The sequence below is a fragment of the Talpa occidentalis genome, unplaced genomic scaffold, assembly GCF_014898055.3.
Source record: "Talpa occidentalis isolate TD23 unplaced genomic scaffold, MPIMG_talOcc4v2.1 talOcc4.8, whole genome shotgun sequence".
Lineage (NCBI taxonomy): Eukaryota > Metazoa > Chordata > Mammalia > Eulipotyphla > Talpidae > Talpa > Talpa occidentalis.
In genome coordinates this window covers 26,642,008-26,663,436 of record NW_023605194.1, presented here as the reverse complement: position 1 = coordinate 26,663,436, position 21,429 = coordinate 26,642,008, and the positions used below count along the sequence as shown (strand labels likewise).

General features: G+C 36.8%; 1 protein-coding gene across 1 annotated transcript in view; it reads right to left on the bottom strand.

The window, feature by feature from the left end:
- CPEB3 (cytoplasmic polyadenylation element binding protein 3) overlaps nucleotides 1-21,429 on the bottom strand; it is a 183,862-nt gene that overhangs the window by 88,894 nt on the left and 73,539 nt on the right. The window contains 2 exon segments of the mRNA XM_037497586.2: nucleotides 173-196; nucleotides 17,586-17,642. Coding sequence (XP_037353483.1) covers nucleotides 173-196; nucleotides 17,586-17,642 — 81 coding nt within the window.

Below are 21,429 nucleotides of genomic sequence, written 5' to 3'. Positions count from 1 at the left end.
CCAATTAATAGAAAAGTAATTATAGTAAAAGTGATAAAAGTATTTCACTAAAATAACTAATCTAGAACATCATTCTATACAATAATCATTATTTCACACATAGGTATAAACACACACACCCATATTTAGTCACAATTTCGCAAGCAAAAGATCTCATTAAAAAAAATTTTACCTCGTCTCCGCCCATAGCTCCTGGCTGCATGTAAACATAGAAGAAAACCATGGGAATTTGTATCAAAATGGTGAATTTAGAAATAAAAAAAAATATTCACACAAACCTTTTCTAATTATTCTCAGAATTAATTCGGAGCTACTGTTCAACTTAACTGTAGACATATTATACATGTACATGTGTGTATATAAATAATAGAAAATCCTTTATGAAGCACAAGTTAAATTACTATCTTAAATAGAAATTCAACTGGATGTGGCTAGACACTAGAAAAAAATAGAATGGGTGCTTAAGTTTTACAAATCTTGTAAGGATTTATATTATGGCCCATTATTTATATCAGATATAGAAAAAAGAGTTCTTTAAATTTTTTTCTGATTTATTAATCTTCATTTGTATTATATAATGCCATCAGATACCATTTTAAAGGAAAAATGCATTCATTCCAAATAATTAAAAGCCATAGCATGTTATGGTTATTCTGAATTTCTCTCTCTCTCTCCATAAACAAAGTTTCCTGAAAACTTATAGAAATTTTACGCACAATTAACTCTTGCTTTACAGAATGTGTGTCTGTAAAATTTACAGTAAAGCTTAGCTTCCCCATTTACTTTCCATATAATATAACTGATGGGGGAAAACAAATATTTTTAATATGTTAAAAATTAATTTAAAAGTAGGAAGGGATTTAAGTGCTAGGTACATTCAGGGTATGCTGCAGAATAAAGTGCTTTGAGGATTTTCTTCACTTTCAAAATTCAAGGTCCATGGAAGGCACTGTTACAATGTTTAGTAAAGCTACACAGTGGCATCATATATACATATATAAAACTAGGAGATTCATCTAAAATGATTTTCAAAATGGAAAGTTTCTCAAATTTGAAACCTTGGGTTCTATAAAAATAAATGAGAACTTCTATTTAATCCATTTTTAAAAAGCCTGAGATGGCTTATATCTGAATAAGGTAGTGCTAAAGAAAACTATGTGCCTCCTGGGGAAAGAATTCACTTTTCGGCTAGAAGACTGAAATATCAGTTGGCCAAGTTCATCTTTAACTGTTTTCCACTTTTTTCAGACATAATATTCATCCTTGACTCCATACTTTTGGCATCCTCACTTTCCTTCTAAACAAATATTAGAAAGGATTTCACAATTCAAATTCTACTTTCTCCTAAACTCCTTCCATCACAATAACTCTCAATGAAAAATCTCTCTCCTTAATTCACAAAGTAATTAATGCTTACATAACTTACAAAGGGTATGCATTCTGAAAAAAATTTAAAGAACTTTTCTACTTTTTAGTATTTGGATCATGGAATTCACCTTCCCACAGAATGTATAAAATATGGTTTCCTAGCTTAGCCACTTTATTTATAATAATTTGAGTGAATGAAAAGTAATAGGCAATACTGAAAAAGAAATTAAATAGGTTATGACACCCTAAGCCCCTTCTTCCATTCCCAATAATGTCATGCTGCCCAACACCCCTAATGCAAAACCTCTATTTGGAGAGGAAATAAAATATTCTGTATTTCAAAATTATTCATTTCTCTCCCAAGAAACACATTCCCATTCTTTTATTATTATCTGATTTTTGGTCAAATATGCAATGAAAAAGAATCTGATTACAATACCAAAGATACAAAACACTCATCAGACCTTAATAAGATAAATAAAAATGCTGTTCACTCAACTTTCTAACTCATAAATACTCAGGTAGTGGAGAACATAAAGCAAATTCAGACAGTCTTGCAGGTGGAAGAGCTTGAATCCAGGAGGGGAGAAGAGTTGCCAAAGATCTACTTGGTAGTTTTCATCAAAGCTTCCTTATAAAGTTCATGATAGGTTTTTTTTTTTTCCTTTTTCCATTTCTACTCAAAGACAGTAAACTGATTCATGTCAGCTGGGAACTTTAATATTATGGAATATGTACTATTCCATAAATACATGGTAATTTAATATTAAGGATGGCAGATGGAATAGGCAGCCTGCTTGAAGCAGTGACATGAGACGCTTAAACTTGCTCTTATCACTCATTGAGGAATTTAATTGTGTTACCTTGGTCTTTATTTCAGTATTGTATGTATGATCTCTAAGATAACAATTATTATTATTGTACTTACTGTATCCCAAGAACATCTGAAATGCTTTACATGTATTAAAGTCATTTAGTACACCCCACAAATTATCTCCTCCCCTACAACTTTATAAGTATTCTTATTAGCCTCTTTTCACATAGGAAGAAAATGGGACAGAGAAAAGTTAAGTTTCTTGCCCCAAATCACATAGCTATAAAGTGGTGAATTTGGAATATGAATCTAAGCAGTCCGGTTCGGGAACCCACACTTTCAACCACCTCATGATACTGTTAAATTCCTAGAGGGCAAGGTCGGTATGTTGTGTCCTTTTAATATCCTAATGCACCTGACAGAATGCTCTATACCAACCTAGTATTCAACAATAAAGGGAGGGAGAAATACTTGCTCTGATGGCCTTTAGAATGTAGGCCAACTCTGCTGGTGATTAAAATTTTGATCAAGTGTTCATATGAATGCCATTTGCAAACAGACTAATTAGAGGCAAACTCTTCCCTTAGGGAGAGGTAATGAAATGAACACCAAGGAGAGAAATTTGGGTACACAAAACTTGTCCTTTTCCCTGAGAACAAATGTGACTTTTAAGCAAGAAAGAAAATTGAATACATAAAACTTCAGTCAGTATAGAATAATTTCACATAGAAAAAAAGGAAAGCAGTCATGTTGCAAATTCCACCTATACATTCTATGCTAATGTAGGTTTATACCATATATAAAAAGATGTAGTAGACTCTCAAAGTCCTATCTACTTCTCCCATGAACTTAATTCTTGGATCAATTATTGTCAACATTAAAGTAAAATTCTCTTATCACTTCATATGTATTCAATAATTTTATATCTCATTTAAATAACTGTACCTAATTCTTAGAAGTCTAGATGGTGGTTACCCGTGGCTAAAAGTATTAACTGGAATGGAGTCGGGTGGGGGGGGGTGCTTTGGGGGTATTAGTAATGTTTTAATCTTGATCTAGGTACTGATTACATGACAACACTATAAAATGGACCATCTGTTACTTTTTTTTTTTAAAGATTTATTTGTTTATTTATTTATACAAGCACTGGGTACAGAGCAGGCAGAAGGACCGAAATACACTGCTGAGGGGAGCAGCGGACCGCTGCGCCACCGGGGAGGCCCCCATCTGTTACTTCTTATAATTGGGCCTGTGCTTGATTTTAAATGGCTGGACTCTTATACCTGTGATTCCCAACGTCAATTTATGAACTGTTTTTAAATCTAAATTATGTCAACTACAAAGATCCATCTGAAGTTGCTGAAGTTTCTCTAAGCCAAGTAACATCACATACTGATTCCACTAAGGCGGTTCAAAAAAACAAGAATCAGAGGGAGAGTGGGAGAAATGGGGGTTGGGGGTTGGGGAGAAGGCTGAGGGAGGAATGAGGGAAAGGCAGAGGGAGGGAAGTGGGGAGGAGGTAGATAGATCCACAATCCATTCTGTTGTGGATCAAAAGCCATTTCAGGAACTTAAAGAAGAATCCCAGGGATGCTATACTGATAAAAAACAAATGAACAATATACAAAGACCTTACTTAGCACAATACTTTACTGACTGGAAAGTAACTGTCAAGACTGTTAAAAGTAAACTGGGGGGAACGGCTTCCTTGCAATAAAATCCGTTTCTTAAAAACATCCTCCAAAAGTATTTTTTAAAGCCACTTCAGCATGCAAAATTAAATTCTATTTGAACATCTAATGTTCCTTTTCAGCTTCCCTCTAAGTATTAATCATGCAAAAAATTCAAGCTCAAATGGGTTAATATTGCACAGTTAATATAAAAATGTGCCCTTTTCCCTAATTAGACTGCAAATCTCTGAAGAGCAGGGGTGATGGTGTTTGTCCCTTAAGCGTTCCTCTTTTATCTCTGTCTAGAACAGTAAGATAGTTTCAGCCCACTGGTTCCCAATTCTGGCCAATTATAGTTGAGAAGGTCAATTTCTCTACAAACAAAATGAACTTAGGTAAAAATGATGCTTTCATTTTCATTCTGCACTCAAAGTGTGTGGACATTTTAAAATTCCTTCTTCCTACCCCTCCTCTTTTATTCTTACCCATTTTTTCTCAGAAAAATCTTTCCATTCCATTTATAAGCCTAAAAACTAATACTATTAACTAGCATAATATTAGTATTACTGACACACTTTATAAGGAAGGAATCCTGAGAAGTAACAGGCACTATACGCTAAATGCTTAACATGTCTATTCTAATTCTTAAAGTAAGTATCACAGTATACATCTCCAGATGGGCAAAGGGAGGTCCAGAGGGGATGACTGGCTCAAGGTTATTCATCTATTAAACAGAAGCGCTGGGACTGAATCCAGGTTCAGATTGGTTCTAATGCATTTACTCCTTTTTTTTTAAGTTGAAATAATACTTACCTTCAATAAAATTCATCCACTATAAGTGTGTGGTTTGATTACTTTTGGTAAATGACTATATATGTCACCATTACCATCATTATCAAGCAATAAAACAGTCCATTCTCCCTAAAAAATTTCCTTCTGCCTTTCAGCTTTTGATCTCATTCCCCAATCCATGGCCCCTGGTTTTGTTTGCCTTGTCTACAATTTCATATTAATGGAATCAATTAGTTTAACCTTATTTAGCATAATGTTTTCAAAATTATCTATGCTGATATGTGTTAGTATTTTGTTTCTCTTTATAGTTGAGTACTATCCCACCACATGGGTATACCAATTATATACCCATATATATGTACATACACACACACATCACCATATGTATATATCAATTATCCATTAACCAGCTGTTAGACTGAAATAAGTGCTCACCCCCTCAAATTCATAGATTGAAACCCTATGTGACATGAGATCATAAAGGTAGGGCTCTAATTCAAAAGGACAGGCGTCCTATGAGAGAAGATACCAGCAGTGTGCATGCACAGCAAAAAGATCATGTACGGGCGGTCACTTCAACCAAAGAAAGAAGCCACAGATGAAACCAACCCTATCAGCACTTCTGTCTTGGACTTGTAGCCTCAGAAATGTGAAAAAATAAGTTTCTGTTGCTTAAACATCCAGTCTGTGATATTTTTTTATGGAAGCCCTAGTAAAGTAATATACAAGCTGATAGACATTTGAAAAGCCCTTACTCTTAACCACCAAAACTGAAAAGCCAGTATTTATAGCAGCTACCTATAAAGTCCTTGATTGTACCCAGTTTTTCCCTTTAGAACTTTGATAAACTCCATTATCTTCTAAACATTAACTTTTATGTAATACCATGCAAGATTAATAAAAAGGAACTACTCACCCAAATTTTCTATTTGTTTTATTTTATTACTACTACAACAGCATTACTAATTTTTATTCACCATTACACTTAAAGTTGCTATTTTACTAATTAAAATCAGTATTTTAGTAGATATTTTTAATGGGTTGTTCAAAAAAAATCTAATTGTCATTAATAACATATAAAACCATATCCTACATTCTAACAACTGAACTATTATAACATCCTGCTTTACTGCTTATAAAATCTTATAGAAAACTTATAGCTCTTTAATCAGTCTCCCAAACAAAACAGGAATGACTTCTGTAACCAACACGAAGATGTTCTATAACTGGTTCTTCTAGAATACTTGATCAAGAGTTGACGTAAAAGAATAAGGTAACTCACTTTCATATCTTCCAGTTAGTTTTTTTCAAACTTTCTTCTACATAACAGCATTTCATTCTACTCTAACAAATGAACTAAAACAAAGATAAGACATTTATTCCCTGAACAAGGCTTTTCAGGTTGAAACTGCACAAAAATCCTAAAAAATTAAACAGAATCATTCAGAGAGAAGCATTTTATATAGATAAGAATGTAGAGAGAGAAGTGAGGAGGGGCAAAATGGATGCTGATATGCTCAGGAACCAAAGCGCAATCAAAGGTCTGGCCTCTTGTTCAGCGCTCCTGTTCTCCTCCTTATAAACATGACTCCTCACATTTGGGAACAGAAGTTCCTTCATAGAAGAAAGTTAGAGAAAGGACTCTGCAATAAGAAGCAGCTGCTTATATCTGAGGAATACCCTCACCCTTGTCCTGACCCCTCGAAAACAGCTTCCTCTTATGATCTGGACTTGGGAAAACTGCTGGTAGCAATTAAAGCAGATTAAGCCTTAGGGAGAAAGAGTAAGAGGGAATGTCTGGCATAGTCCTTATACTATTTGATTATTTCATGCTCAGATAAAAACAGACATTGGGTAGGTGTAGTGAGAGGATGGGCAGCACTGCATCTGTCAAGAGGTAAGTACTTTTGGGCCTCCCCTGGTGGTGCAGGTGGTTGAGTGCTGCGCTATGAAGCTGTCCACAGCCTCTGCAGTGCCGGTTTGATCCCGGCCGGCCAGCAAGGGTCCCACATAGCGCAGCAGACCTCTCCTGTCGCACCCGCTGCTCCCCTCAGCAGTGTATTTCATCAGTCTGCCTGCTCTGTTCCCTGCTCTGTCTCTGGTGAATCCTCTCACCCTCCCATGAATCTTGCCTGTACACTGGTTCTTGTATAAAATAAATAAATAAATCTTTAAAAAAATTAAAAAAAAAGAGGTAAGTACTTTTAATTGTGGTGTCTTCCATACACTCTTCACTCACCCTCCCACAGCCAATTAAATTAGTCTCTGGCATAGGGCCATAAGTATTATTTACTTTGGCCCCCATTTTGACTCTGGTCAGAATTGAAAATTACTGCTAACTCAAAAGGAAAAGGGGCCAGGGAAGCAAAGGACAGTAGAGACTAGCACTTGCTAGTGTATATTTCTTGCCAGGTATGATGATAGGAGCAGGACACACTTAATCTTGCCATCTGTAAAGAGGTTAATGTGTCCATCTAAAATAAAAAGCACATGGCCTCCCCGGTGGCGCAGGGGGCTGAGCACAGTGCTGTGAAGCTGTCCACAGCCTCTGCAGCGCCAGTTCAATTCCCGGCCGGCCAGGGAGATACCCACATGGCGCAGCAGACCTCTTATGTCTCACCCGCTGCTCCCGTCAGCAGTGTATTTTGGTCCTTCTGCCTGTTCTGCTCCCTGCTCTGTCTCTGGTGAATTCTCTCACCCTCCCGCACCTCTGGCCTGTACCCCAGTGCTTGTATAAATAAATAAAATCTTTAAAAAAGAAAATAAAAAGCACAGGTAACTTGCCCAAGGTTACACAGCAAACAAGTAACAGATCTAGGATTTAAATCCACATTTGTCTGATACACCCCCAATGCATTATTTACACTATATTAAGTTGAAAAAAGCTTTGTTAGTCAAATAACAAAGCTATATGTGTATGAGGAGGTAACAAAAAAGAGAAAGTTTTACCCTCTTAACTTCATTTAGAGACATCTGCATACCAAGCCTTACTTTAAGTATCAGAGTCGCAGTCTGCATATATATACTAAAGGCCTGAGTAGATGTATGGTTAAAATTCAGCCACTACAAGGGAGATTATATTCTGAAAATAAAACTGATCGCTCTTGGAAGTGTACTAATTCTCTATTATAAATAAAGTATTACTTCGCTAAAGAAGCTAAATGAAATTTGATCTTGTTGGGAAAACCCAAAATTAGACACCCCATTGAATTAAGGGACTAACTAGTTGGCAGAATAATCTGTGACCAAGCCACAGACGGTTATTTGCTGGTTGTATAATATCAGCAAGTTCCTTTAACTTTTCTGGAAAATTAAGAAACTGCCATGTGTTAAATAAGACTGCCCTAAAGATGAAATGGACCATTATTCTCAAGTTTTCTTTCAAAGTGGTCCATTAGCATGGGGAAATGAATCATGGAGTAGTCTTAAAACTTGCTGAAACTAGAAAACCCTTTGAAGTCCCCACATTTATCCTAAAAACTACATTTAAGTTTCATATACCATGTTATCATTTAGCCATGATTTATTTGGATAAGAGAATAATCCTGGGACAAAATTGGTGTTCGTGGTTTTGACCATGTCCTGGAAAACAACTGCAAACATTACAAAAGCAGAGAGGTCTGCAAAAGCATTTTGTAAACTATTAAATGCTAGCTGCATACATATATCATCATGTTATTACCATTTTCCAAAAGAAAGAATTAAAGCAAATCTTTAGGAAGAAACTAAAGTGGTCTGGATAATCTCTGAGGCTGTTACACTGTGCTTTTCACAATCCTGAAATCTTCCTTTTCCCAGTTTATTATACTGAGCATACATACAATGTGCCAGGCATCACATTTGAAACCACCAAACAGCTATTAATTAAAAAGTAGTCTCTGGTTTCTTGCAGTATGCACATTAAAGTGAAACACTGATATTAAGTAGGTAATTATAAGTAGGTGTGGTGAGTACTCTAAATGGAAAGTACAAGTTCTAAAGTAGAGAAAATAAATAGGGAAGTCCACAAAGAAAACTAGGTAACATTTCAATTTCTGACAACATTCAAGTGCATCCAATTCCTGGCACACTAGACACAATTAGGAATTTCTTCCAAAATCCAATAAAATCAGTCAAGAGTACTTGAGACTTCACTTATCTACAATGTTCAATATCAGGTTCAAATCCGGGCCATGTAGACCAAGTTTATTGCTCTATTTTTAAGGAAAAGAGGTTTTATTAAGCATTCCGAGTATAAACAGGTGACTAATAGAAAAATGATTTTCCTGAAGAGACTAAATTTGTGCTTGTGTTAAAGTCGGATAAAAATAATACATCCACTCTTAACAATTAAGCATTGAAAGCAAAGTTTATTACCCTCAACCTGGAGCAAAGGTTCTGCTCTTGGCTTCATCATGTCACCCAAGACAATTCACACAATCTCTTGAACCTCACCTTACCCATCTATAAAATGCAGTCAAAACGAAACAACAATGCTCTTTGCTCCCCCCCACCACATTCATGTACAGCATCCATTCAAAATAGTTTAAGATTTGAGTACTTAAAAGTCAAAGACTATAACATTCCCTCTAAATTACTATTAGTCATTTTTAATTAGCTATCATTTATAATTTATACCAAAATTGTATACTTAAATCTGATCAGATAGAAACAGCAGCACTGGATCGTGTCTGCTCAAAGTTAGAAATACGCAAAGAAAATGACTTTAATCTAAGAATTCCCAAATAATTAATTATCTTTATTTACTCTGCTAAGACATCATTTACACCAACTCATACTGAGCAGAAATACAACATACTCTTCAAATTTCGGAAAATTCCATTTGGAATTCTAGCAAAAACTGGTTCTATTCCCATTTCAGATAAAAGCACCATGTGTTAAGCTCCCTCTCTACCACTTCCTCTCAGCTGAGTCTCTCCCCAAGGAGTTCACTCACAGCAGAGAACAAAAGGGAGGGGGAAGATCAGGCTCTGCATCCACATTGGAGGCTCTGCAAAATATGAAAGTTCACACCAAAACCCTTTCACATTTCCCTTTTTTTTTTTTTTAAAGAGGCATGTATTTTTATTTATGTATTTATTTATTTATTTATTTGTTTGTTTTATACATGCATTGGGTACAGTCAGAAGCGCGGGAGGGTGAGAGAATTCACCAGAGCCAGAGCGGGGAGCAGAGCAGGCAGAAGGACCGAAGTACACTGCTGAGGGGAGCAGCGGGCGGCAGGAGGGGTCTGCGCGCCATGTGGGACCCTCCTGTGGTGGCCGGGGAGCAGCCGGGGATCGAACCAGCGCCGCAGAGGCCGCGGGCAGCTTCGCAACCCAGCGCTCAACCGCTGCGCCACCGGGGAGGCCCTCCCTTTTTTTTTAGATTTATTTATTTATACAAGAACTGGGGTACAGGCCAGAGGTGCGGAAGGGTGAGAGAATTCACCAGAGACAGATGGGGAGCAGAACAGGCAGAAGGACCAAAATCACTGCTGAGGGGAGCAGTGGGCGAGGCAGGAGAGGTCTGCTGCACCATGTGGGTATCTCCCTGGCCAGCCAGGAATCAAACCCATGCTGCAGAGGCTGAGGACAGCGCTGTGCTCAACCCGCTGCACCACCAGGGAGGCCCCACATTTCCTTTTTTGATTCAACAAATGCTCTAGCACTCCTCAGATCTTCCAACATATTTTCAAGAATTAATAAGAAGAAAACAGTGGAAGACAACATAATCTAACACTCCTCCAAGGTTCTTGGTGCATCAACTATGTCTAAACTGTTCAACAATGACTAAGAATTTGTCAAGCAGGTGAATGTCTTTTTTTATATATATGTAAACTTGTTTTAATTTAAGAGATCAAAAAATTTAAGTCCTCATACCACCTATATATTTTATTCCAGGAATCCTCAGTTTAGAAACTTTGATAAGGAAGAGCAAGGGCAATCACCTCTCCCTGTCAGAGAAAAAAATGACACTTCAAATTTTTTATTTACCTTTTATAACTTGGAATAGATGCTAGTTGCCAGTTGAAAGATAAAAGAAAACAAATGACAAAAAGATTTTTAATTTAAATAAAATTAAGCTTTTGTTACTTTACAAAATTTCTGTTTTAAAAAATAAAGAATTCTTTGGCCTATCTTCTCTGAATAAAAACTGTCTCCTTTCCTGCTTTCAAAAGTGCATCAATAATACCTTATTTATGTATGTGCCTCTTCTAGTCTAAACCTCACAAAAACAATGAGGTAGAATATTACACATGGCCCTTTTGTAGGTTTTTATTTTTTTTTTTATTTTTTTTTAAGATTTATTTATTTATTTATTCAAGCACTGGGTACAGTCAGAAGTGCGGGAGGGTGAGAGAATTCACCAGAGCCAGAGAGGGGAGCAGAGCAGGCAGAAGGACCGAAGTACACTGCTGAGGGGAGCAGCGGGCGGCAGGAGAGGTCTGCGCGCCATGTGGGACCCTCTTCCAGTGGCTGGGGAGCAGCCGGGGATCGAACCTGCACTGCACAGGCTACAGGCAGCCTCGCAACCCAGCGCTCAACCGCTGCGCCACCAGGGAGGCCCCTTTTGTAGGTTTTTAAACTAAGGCTTAAGAAGATTCAGAGACTTGATCAACTAGATGCCATCCTTACCAAATGATTCCTCCAAAATCTAAGCTCTTTTGCCCTCTGAAAAATGGAGGACAATGGGCCTCCCCGGTAGCGCAGCAGTTGAGCGCAGCAGTTGAGCACTGGGTTGAGAAGCTGCCCGAAGCCTCTGCAGCACTGGCTCCATCCCCAGCCGCGGGCGAGGGTCCCACACAGCGCGACAGACCTCTCCTGCTGCGCCCACTGCTCCCCTCAGCAGTGTATTTCATCAGTCTGCATGTTCTGTTCCCCACTCTGGCTCTGGTGAATTCTCTCACCCTCCTGTGCCTCTGACTGTACCCAGTGCTTGTATAAAGAAACAAACAAACAAACAAACAAACAAATAAATAAATAAATCTTAAAAAAACAAAAAACAAAAAACATGGAGGACAATGTACTTCTTGAAGTTGTTATATTTTCTGACACTGTAGATTATTTACATTTTCTAGAATTTATATAAACAGAATCATCTAATCTGTTAGATTTTGTTTTGTCTAATCATCTAATCTGTTAGACTTTTTTTTGTCTAGCTTTTGGTTTTTTTATTTTAACATTTATCATTTTTAGACAATATTTCCTTCCCCCCACCCCCTCAGATTGAGTCCCCATAGAATCTCCTTCCCCAAGGCACCCATGCACCATCACCACAGTCCCCTGTGCTCCTCCCTCCCTCCCTCTCACCCCTCTGCCTCCTCCACCCTGCAGTATATCTCTGATTTGTAATTGTCTGTTTTTGCTTTGTTGTGGTTTGTATTGTTAATTATTATTTTTTTTTACACTGATGTCTTATTTGGTTCCCCTATATTCCTGTTATAAGTGACACCATCTGATATTTTTCTTTTTCCTTCTGGCTTATTTCACTGAGCATAATTCCTTCTAGCTCCATCCACGTTGCGGTGAATGGCATGAGTTTATCTTTTTTGATTGCTGAATAATATTCCACTGTGTATATATACCACATCTTCTTGATCCAGTCATCTGTTTTTGGGCATTTGGGTTGTTTCCAGGTTTTACCTATTGTAAATAGAGCTGCAATAAACATAGGGGTACAGGTGTTCTTTTGAATCACTGTTTTTGTGTCCTTTGGGTACATCCCTAGTAGTGGAAGTACTGGAATTGCTGGATCGTATGGTAGAAATGCAAATCAAAACCACACTGAGATACCACCTTACACCAGTAAGAATGGCACATATCAAAAAAACAAGCAACAACAAATGTTGGCGGGGATGTGGTGAAAAAGGAACTCTCCTACATTGCTGGTGGGAGTGCAAACTGGTCCAACCATTGTGGAAAGCTGTCTGGAGATTCCTCAGACTTGTCTAGCTTTTGAACTCAGCATAATTATTTTGAGGCATTCATGTTGTTCTATGTGTCACTAGTTCATTTCTTTTTACTATTGAGTAGTATTTCACTGCCTGAAGGTACCAAGATCTTTTTATCCAGTGAAGGGACACTGGGATTAATTTATAATTTTTGACTATCATGAATAACGCTGCTTTGAACGATCACATATATGCCTTTGTGTGGATATATGTTTTCATTTTTACTCTTAGGTAAATTCCAAGGAGTGGAACTGCTCCATCATATGGTGGGTACATGTTTAACTGCCAAACTTCTGTCCAAAATGGCTTTTTTACATTCCAAATATCATTATATAGCACCTTTAAAAGTACTAAACATCACAAGAGATTAGCAATTCTAAGTCCTATAAGAGCTGTGTATTCTAAAGTCAGGAAGCATTTAATGTAGAAGATTCGTATATTAAAAAAAAAAAAGATGGTGATGCATCTCAATGCAGCCACTCTTGCCTGTGAGTAACTTGTGGGTATAAGATCTTAAATTCCATCTGGAAGTATCTATTGAAATGTATCCAATATAAGATAAACGCATGTTTTGGAAGCCTAACACATAAAGAAAAGGAAATCTTTAATAGGTAGCAATAAAATTGATACAAGCAATCACAGTAACAGCTCACTTGAACATTATCTACCAGTCAGGCACTATACTAAGATTTACAATACAGCCACTTTAGATATTATTCATCTAATTGGTGAAGAAACCAGAAGCAAAGAGGAATTAAGAACGTGGCCCCAAGCCATATAGCTTATAAAAGTGGAACTAACTCCAGACAACACTTTTCATAACTACACTAATTCATTTCATTACTGCATCTTTGTTTCACATATCTTCCAGTCTATTTATCTCTAAAGCTGAATGATACCTTCCCTCAAACACATGTTTCTAATTTTGTACTCATCAAACAACTTTCTGTATTTATCTGTTTTTCCAAGCTCATTCTCTAGTTGACAAAGATGGGTTGATCAGTCAAAAGGACTAAAAAGAAAACCTTGGCAGTGATAGGATACATTATGAAACCATGTATTCTGGTTTTGCACATTAATTTAGTCCCTTTGATTAATCATAGAGGCATCAATATCCTCTTCTGAGAGTTACCATAATAGAGGAAAAACTGCCAACGCAGTCAGTAGTCCTACACAAGTCTACAACTGCTAAAATCAACTCTATACCTAGAGAGCTAACCAAAAAAACCAAGCAAACAAAAAGCAAAAGCTAATGCTAGGGCCTCCCAGGTGGTGCAGCGGTTGAGCGCTGGGTTGCGAAGCTGCCTCCACGGCACCCCAGCTGCTCCCCGGCCACCAGAGGAGGGTCCCACATGGCGTGCAGACCTCTCCTGCCGCCTACTGCTCCCCTCAGCAGTGTACTTCGGTCCTTCTGCCTGCTCTGCCCACCCCCCCCCCCCGCCCCCGCTCTGGCTCTGGTGAATTCTCTCACCCTCCCGTGCTTCAGACTGTACCCAGTGCATGTATAAACAAAACAAACAAACAAATAAAAAAATAAATAAAACATGCCTCTATTAAAAAAAAATTAAAAAAAAATAAATAAATAAAAGCTAATGCTAGTGTTAGAAAATATCTGGCTAATAGATATACTATATATGCGGGGCCTCCCCGGTGGCGCAGCGGTTGAGCGCTGGGTTGCGAAGCTGCCCGCGGCCTCTGCGGCGCCGGTTCGATCCCCGGCTGCTCCCCGGCCACCAGAGGAGGGTCCCACATGGCGCGCAGACCTCTCCTGCCGCCCGCTGCTCCCCTCAGCAGTGTACTTCGGTCCTTCTGCCTGCTCTGCTCCCCGCTCTGGCTCTGGTGAATTCTCTCACCCTCCCGTGCTTCTGACTGTACCCAGTGCATGTATAAACAAAACAAACAAACCAGCAAACAAATAAATAAAGCATGCCTCTATAAAAAAAAAAAAAAAAAAAAAAAAGAAATACTATATATGCGCTGAAAGCACTCTCACAGTAGCCATTTTCCTTCTCCAGCAGAAAAAAAAAATATTGCAAACTTCTAGTGTTTTTGGAGTAAGGGTAAAGAAGACAAAAAGGCAGAATTATATTTTAAAAAGTTAAGAAAAAATATCTCACCTAAGTAGAAGTTGCATATTGTTCAGAACTGTCTTGCTATTTTGGAAGCAACAGACAAGTGGCAGGTCTTACTGATGGGTGAGAATTTCCTCCCCTATCTCCCATTCTATACCCTGCAATCCTGCAAGACCTACTAATCTGGGAGAAGTCAAACTGGTTTTCCATTTCCTCCCCAAAGGTTGGCATGCAAATTCTTCCTAGATTCATGTCTCAGATAAAACAAACCAGTAGATTCTTTGGCTTGATACCAGTCTTGCCAGTCCTTCCACTTCTTAAATGTTTACTGTTTTCCATGGTTCAGAGCCTAGCCTCCTCTCCCAAGTTCAATTTTTTGTCTTTACATGGTATCAGCAGTGGTGATTCTCAGAGGAAGACATAACTAGAAGTCATGCACTAAGAACACCAAAAAATGGAAAACTGGCCCATTCAAAACTGGGAAGTGATAGTGAGAAAGGAGAATGGTCACTGTGATGCTCCTTTCCCATCAGGAGAGCTGAAAACATGGTATCTTCAGGGGAGACTTGGGTTTTGGTGTGGTGAAGGAAGAAGGATGGAAGATTTTTTGAAGCACAAGTTAAGTACACCTTTAAGTAGCATGGATTTTGTATAGCAAACATGAGTAAGAAAGAAGGAGCTATAACTAACTTACATTTTTTAAATCATTGATTCAATTTTCTTCAATTTTCATAGTCCTTTTCTGAAAATACACCTCAACCTCCATTTAGTCTCATTCAATAGTCAAAAATACAAATTATTAAAGTTTCAGTGATTTGTGACTTCATCTCAATTTTTCCTATATGTGAAGGTCAAGGGAAAGAAGAAGGGCACACCAGTCACAGGATAATAACTGTTTGGCTGACAAACGGCAGACATAAAAGGGAAGACAAAAAAATACATGTACGTGTCTATGCATGTGTTACATATGTAAGTCACCAGATGGACTGGCCCCAACTATACAAAAGGGAAAGAAGCTTTGTTAAAATGTATGGGCCTCATAAGTATTCTACCAAGGAAGATATTTTGTTTATTCTGACCATTTTGAGTTGCAGTCAACTTTGAAAGAGTAATACAAATGACAAACTCTAGTTGTTTTTATGGTTTACTTCAAGAAGCCTACAGGGCTTCTTGAACAGGGCAACATCCATAGTCATTTGAAAATAGATAAGCTCTGATATCTGCCATAATGCTTCAAATATGTGTAATTCATCAACATTTAATACAGATAGAAGCAAATTGACCCTTTCAGGACTTTAAAAAAATGTATAGCATCACAGCATCTTCATGCTGAAAGCAATCATTAAGATTATACACACTCATTCCCACAGGCAGACCCACTACCATACTGTTCTTTCCTTATACATTCAACTCTAAATCCCACACGCAGCTGAAGTTTGTTCACAAAGTTTCACAAATGTGCTGAAGTTCTGTAAGTTAATAAGCATGCTTATTAAGTCCCATCATAAAATAACTTACTTCTAGAGAAAAAAACCTTAGAGGTAGCATATTCTAAATGAAAGTGCCCTTTCCTTTAGAAATCAGAAATTATTAGAATTATGAGAACAATTATTAGAATAATTTCCATTTAGAAATTATTATCTCCAAGTGTCTAAAAGAAGAAATACTACCTATTTAGAACAAAATTACATATGGAGTAGCTTAGGACCTGAATCATTAAGCACTAGTGGTTTTTAGCAGTGCTCAGAGGGACATAAGCTACATGTCACAAACAAGGAAATGAGGAATATATCTCTTCAAGATAACCTAAAATCTGCCATACGGAAGTCCAATTGCATTTCAATATTGAAATTGGAAGGAGCAAAGGGTAATACTGTACACAAATTGAGATTTACCCATTATGTCTCCATGTGCACTGAATGTCAGCTTGAAAGTCTAGGAGAATGAGAGAGAGCAACCTGATAGCACTCATTCAATAGAGAAGAAAACTTACATTCTAAGAGGTTCAGTGGCTTCTAAGAACTAATAATTTCCATTCAAAGACAGTTCCACAAAGCTATTTGGTCCATACATATTAGGAAGGAGAATTGATGCCAGCCAGATACTTCTTCCAGTGTTAACCAATACAATCACTTTTTGGTTAAGTCATTAATAATTCTGATAGTCCAAAATTCAATCCAACAATCACACTGACAAAACCATTTCTAACTTGCAAAGTTGTTGACACCTGTACTATGCAAACTCATGAAAAGGAGAGCCCTGGTACACAATTCGAAATACCTGTTGGGTATCTACCAATATGAGCAATTTCTGAGTTATATATTATTAAATTTAATAATAAATGAGTAAATTCATTCACATTCTCTACCCCACTTCTTTTCCTGCTTCTCCTATCTTCTTCCCCATCTTCCTTCTCCCACCCCAATAGTATGTGGCAGGGGTCTGCAAACTTTCCCTGTAAAGGACTAGACAATAAATAGTTTAGGCTTTTTGGGGGGCTCTGCCATGGTAGCACAAAAGTAGCTATAGACAATCTGTTAATGAATAGGTGAGGCTGCATTTCAATAAAACTCTTCACAAAAACAAGAACTGGGTCAAATTTAGCTCACAGTGCCATAGTCTGCCAATTCCTGGTTAAAAAGCAGCAGTTCTCCAACTTTAGTCTGTATATCCATAATACCTATAGAACTTAATAATACACAGATTACTGGGCCCCTATCCTGTAAGTTTCTGATTCAGCAGGTATGAGTGGGGCTTGAATTTTTAGTAAGTTCCCAAATCATGTTGATGTTGCTGGTCCACAGAGCACACTTTGAGGACAAGTGGTATAGAATAATGAGTGCACTCAGTGGAAGGCTGGAAATGTGATGAACAATTAAATCACATGCTATAAATTTTACTGTTAATTTTATAGAATATTTCATATGCAGACTTACTGTTAAGTGCCATAATATTATCTGTTCCTGGATGATGGAAATTTATTCCCATGCGTCCTAAAAAATGAAGTAATTTTATTTTGAGTACAAAGAATACTTAATATAATCATTTCAATACATAGTAAAATATGAACATTACAAAAAGCTAAAATAATCTATAACAATGTTATCAACAACCACAATCATTATAACAGTTTTAAAACAAGTCATAAGACATACACATGAAAAGCCTTAAAACAAAGCCAAATCTCAATAACAAATAAATAAAACAAAATAAAACAAAAAGAAGCTTCTATTAAAGGAAAATTTGTCACCAGAACAAGACTATGATTCAGAAAGAAGAATTCATGTTCTGGTTTTAGTTAGCTGTGTCACTGTTCATTATTTTCAGATAATCAAGACCTCATTTGAATTCGTTTATCATCAAATACTAGCATCCAAGAGAACTAGATGTGATTTGCTCTAAAATAATTTTCAATTCTGAGATATTCAAATTTCACATTAGATAGCCAGTCATTGAAAACTCATCAGGAGCTCAAAATCACTGCCCACCAGAACTTAAAGAAATAGCAGATAGATAAGAGTCTCTTCATTCTGACCAAGGAATGTTTCAGATGTGGAAGTGATACCTAAAGGCTAAGGATGTTCCCTAAACATTCCTAGAATAGTAAAGGGTTATCAAGAAAACCAAGCAAATTTAGTTGATCCTCATCCAACTTTTTATTTCCTATGCTACAATCATTTATTGTAAAGAATTATGTAGTTTATAACCACTACAGCAAATAAGAGTTTTGGTATGTTTCTGGAACTACTTATGTTCCCAAATTTAAAAAGGTACCCCTTTCTGCCCCTTTTCCAGAAGTTGGATCCTTTTTTGGATGCTTCCCATTAGGTCAGCCTGGAAAGATGAAATTGAAAGCAAACTCAGTAGTTTTCTAATTATCATCCTCTATCCCACACTTCTGATGAATTTTCATTAAAGATGCAGTAAAACAAGAGCCTTAAGTAGAGTGTTTTGCAGATGAAGGCATCATGACTTGCTGAAAAGCAGAAAACTTTTTGCCTTTCCCTAATTCTATTGGTCTCTTCTATTTCGACAGATCTCTGAATCAAAGTCAACAAAAGATTTTATAAGAAACTCGAAGTCATTGCAAGATCCATCAAAACCAATTATTTTAATATGATCTAATTATTTTCCCAACAAAACGCAAATTCTTTTCAATAAAACCACTTATGGCTTCTTTAAACTAGTTTCTTTACTTATTCAAAAATTAATGTTTAGGTAATAAAATGGATTATCTTTTTACTGGAGAAAACATAGACAATATAGAAAAATGAAGAAACGGTCACAAGCCAAAGAAAAGCAGTTTCATCATTTTGATAGATAGTCTTCCAGTTAGGGAACGTGCATGTAAAGGATTCTAAGGTTGGAATTATATCATAATTTTATTTTTCACTTAATATATGTCTTAAGTTTTATAGTTATTATAGGATTTTAGGGGAGAAAGAAAAAATATAACAGCAAAAGAAAAACTGATCCTAAATTCAGATAGGGCATTCCTTTTTTCCTTCCTTTTGTCCAACCAATACTGCTGTTTAATCAGCTGTGAAAATAGAATCAAGTGTGTGACATCTGGTGATTTGTGTTAATGCAGTCTGGTGCTGCCAGCGTGACATTTTGTCACCTGTCCATGGTCTGCTATTTTAAAATTGTTCTTGTCAGCTAGCTATCTTTTAAGTATAGTGTAAAATATAAGGTTTCGAAAACTGGAAGGCACACTTGGTTTTACTGAGTCAAATAATGCTGGAGAAATCTGAGACTGTGTCCCACTTTCACCACTGCATAGGGCTGATAAATGGGGGTGAAGAAGATGAAGGGAGAGGTTAGAGAATAGGTGACGTATGGTTACTCAGACTAAAAATCATGGTCTCGAAAGCTCAATTCACATTCATATTTTTAAAAGTTAGTTATAAGAAATTACCTCTACTTTTATTCAAAGTGCCAGAGTCCAATTAAACCCATACTTTCATATGTCCAAAATAAAAATTCAAATTTTAAAAATTCATAATTACAAAAGTCACCTCTTTACTTCTGCAATATGTTATGAGATAGGGAACAACTGTTGTATCTTCTTCTAATCATCCTCCTTGCTCTTAAAAGTGAAGTCCTCAGAAAGCTCCACACAACAGAATGTGAGTGTTGCATTCCAGAAAAGGTCCATATTCTACGGGATTCTAATTTTCTACCAATATTCTCTATAAAGTTGAAGATACATTCCTTCAGAAAAGTATCCACAAGATATAATTATATGATATATAAGAATATAATAAAATTGTGTTTAGATCCTTTTTAAGGAAAAATCATAAAAGTTCAATGCAATAATATTCCAAATATGTTACCAATAACCAAGAAGTAAAAGTTGTGAGGTCCTCAGACCTGAGTAAGGTCAAATCCTAGTTTCTTCACATATTAGTAGTGGATAATTTTTGGCAAGTTATCAATACACGTGTGCTTACATTTTCTCATTTCAGGTTATAATCTAGAACAATTAAATTGGAGTTTCTGGAGGTACCTAGTATTAAAATACCCATAATAATTTTCTTTTAAAAATCTTAGGAAATTACACTACTATATTTGAAGGATTATTGGGCAAATTAATAGGGGGTACATGTTCACAAAAAAAAATCACACAACTTCTACCTTCTATACCCCTCTTCCAGGAATGTATAGAACTCAGACTCCATCCCCCAACCATTTGTGGAGTCTGCTTTTATACAAGACAAACTGGTGCAGGTTGAAAGAAAGTAGCACAAAAATAGAAGTGGAGCAATGATAAAAACTATAGGATTAAGAGCAGTGTATTTTTCTGGAACAAACAAAACTTAATTGAAAGTGCACTTTTTCTAAAACTAGGGGAACTCTACAATCCACAAAAGGTGCCAATTTGTGCAAAGTTTTAAAATATTAAATTAAAGTTGCAATGAATTAAGAAAAAATGCCTTTATCACAACAATGAAGTGGCATTTATCTCTTCCAAGTTTCTGTCAATTTAAATATTTTAACTCACTAAAGATAGTTATTTTTTCCCAGATTCAGTACAGATTTGAAAAGCAAACCCTTCAATATCAGTTCTCAACTGACACCTGTTCTTTTCATTTTTCAAATTTCAGTTCCATGAAAGAGAACTGAGAAAGAGAAAATTCAAATATTTAAACACATTTCTTCAGGCACTACTCCCAAGTAGTTAGCCAGCCTCATCATCTGTCGTAAGAAGACTACTCTGGAAGAGAGAGAAAGGTGATTCCTTTCTGTTTCTTACAAAGATGTCTGCTTGCTGTGCTTCCCCAGTCAGGGGAGAGTCACTTACAATGCCAAAACACCGAGGCTGGTATTTCCCTATTATTCTTTGCTCTCATTACTTTCTTCTCTTTGAACATTAATCCTAAGGGAGGGTATGATTAATCAAATCTAATAAACCCAGGTTTTCACAGGGATTCCCCAGTGGTGAGGTGAACCCTCACCATTAGCAAGCAGGTCATGGGGCAACTGTCAGGAGGGTAGAAGGATGAACATTTTTCCCTGTCTCTTATCCTACTTCTTCCGTTAGAGTTAGAGAGTCCTTCAGTCTATTAAATATGAGAGCAAAGAACAATTCTTCCTACTTAAGCTTCATTCCTGTCTCAACCAATCCAAAGATTTCTATGTTTAGAAGAGTTTCCATTAGTTCATCACCTTTCCCAAAACCCTCCTTTTCTCTTGGAAGCATTCTCTTACATGAACAATAGAAAAATTCTCACATAAAATATGGTAAGAGATAAGTAATTATCAAAATGCTTTTCTGTT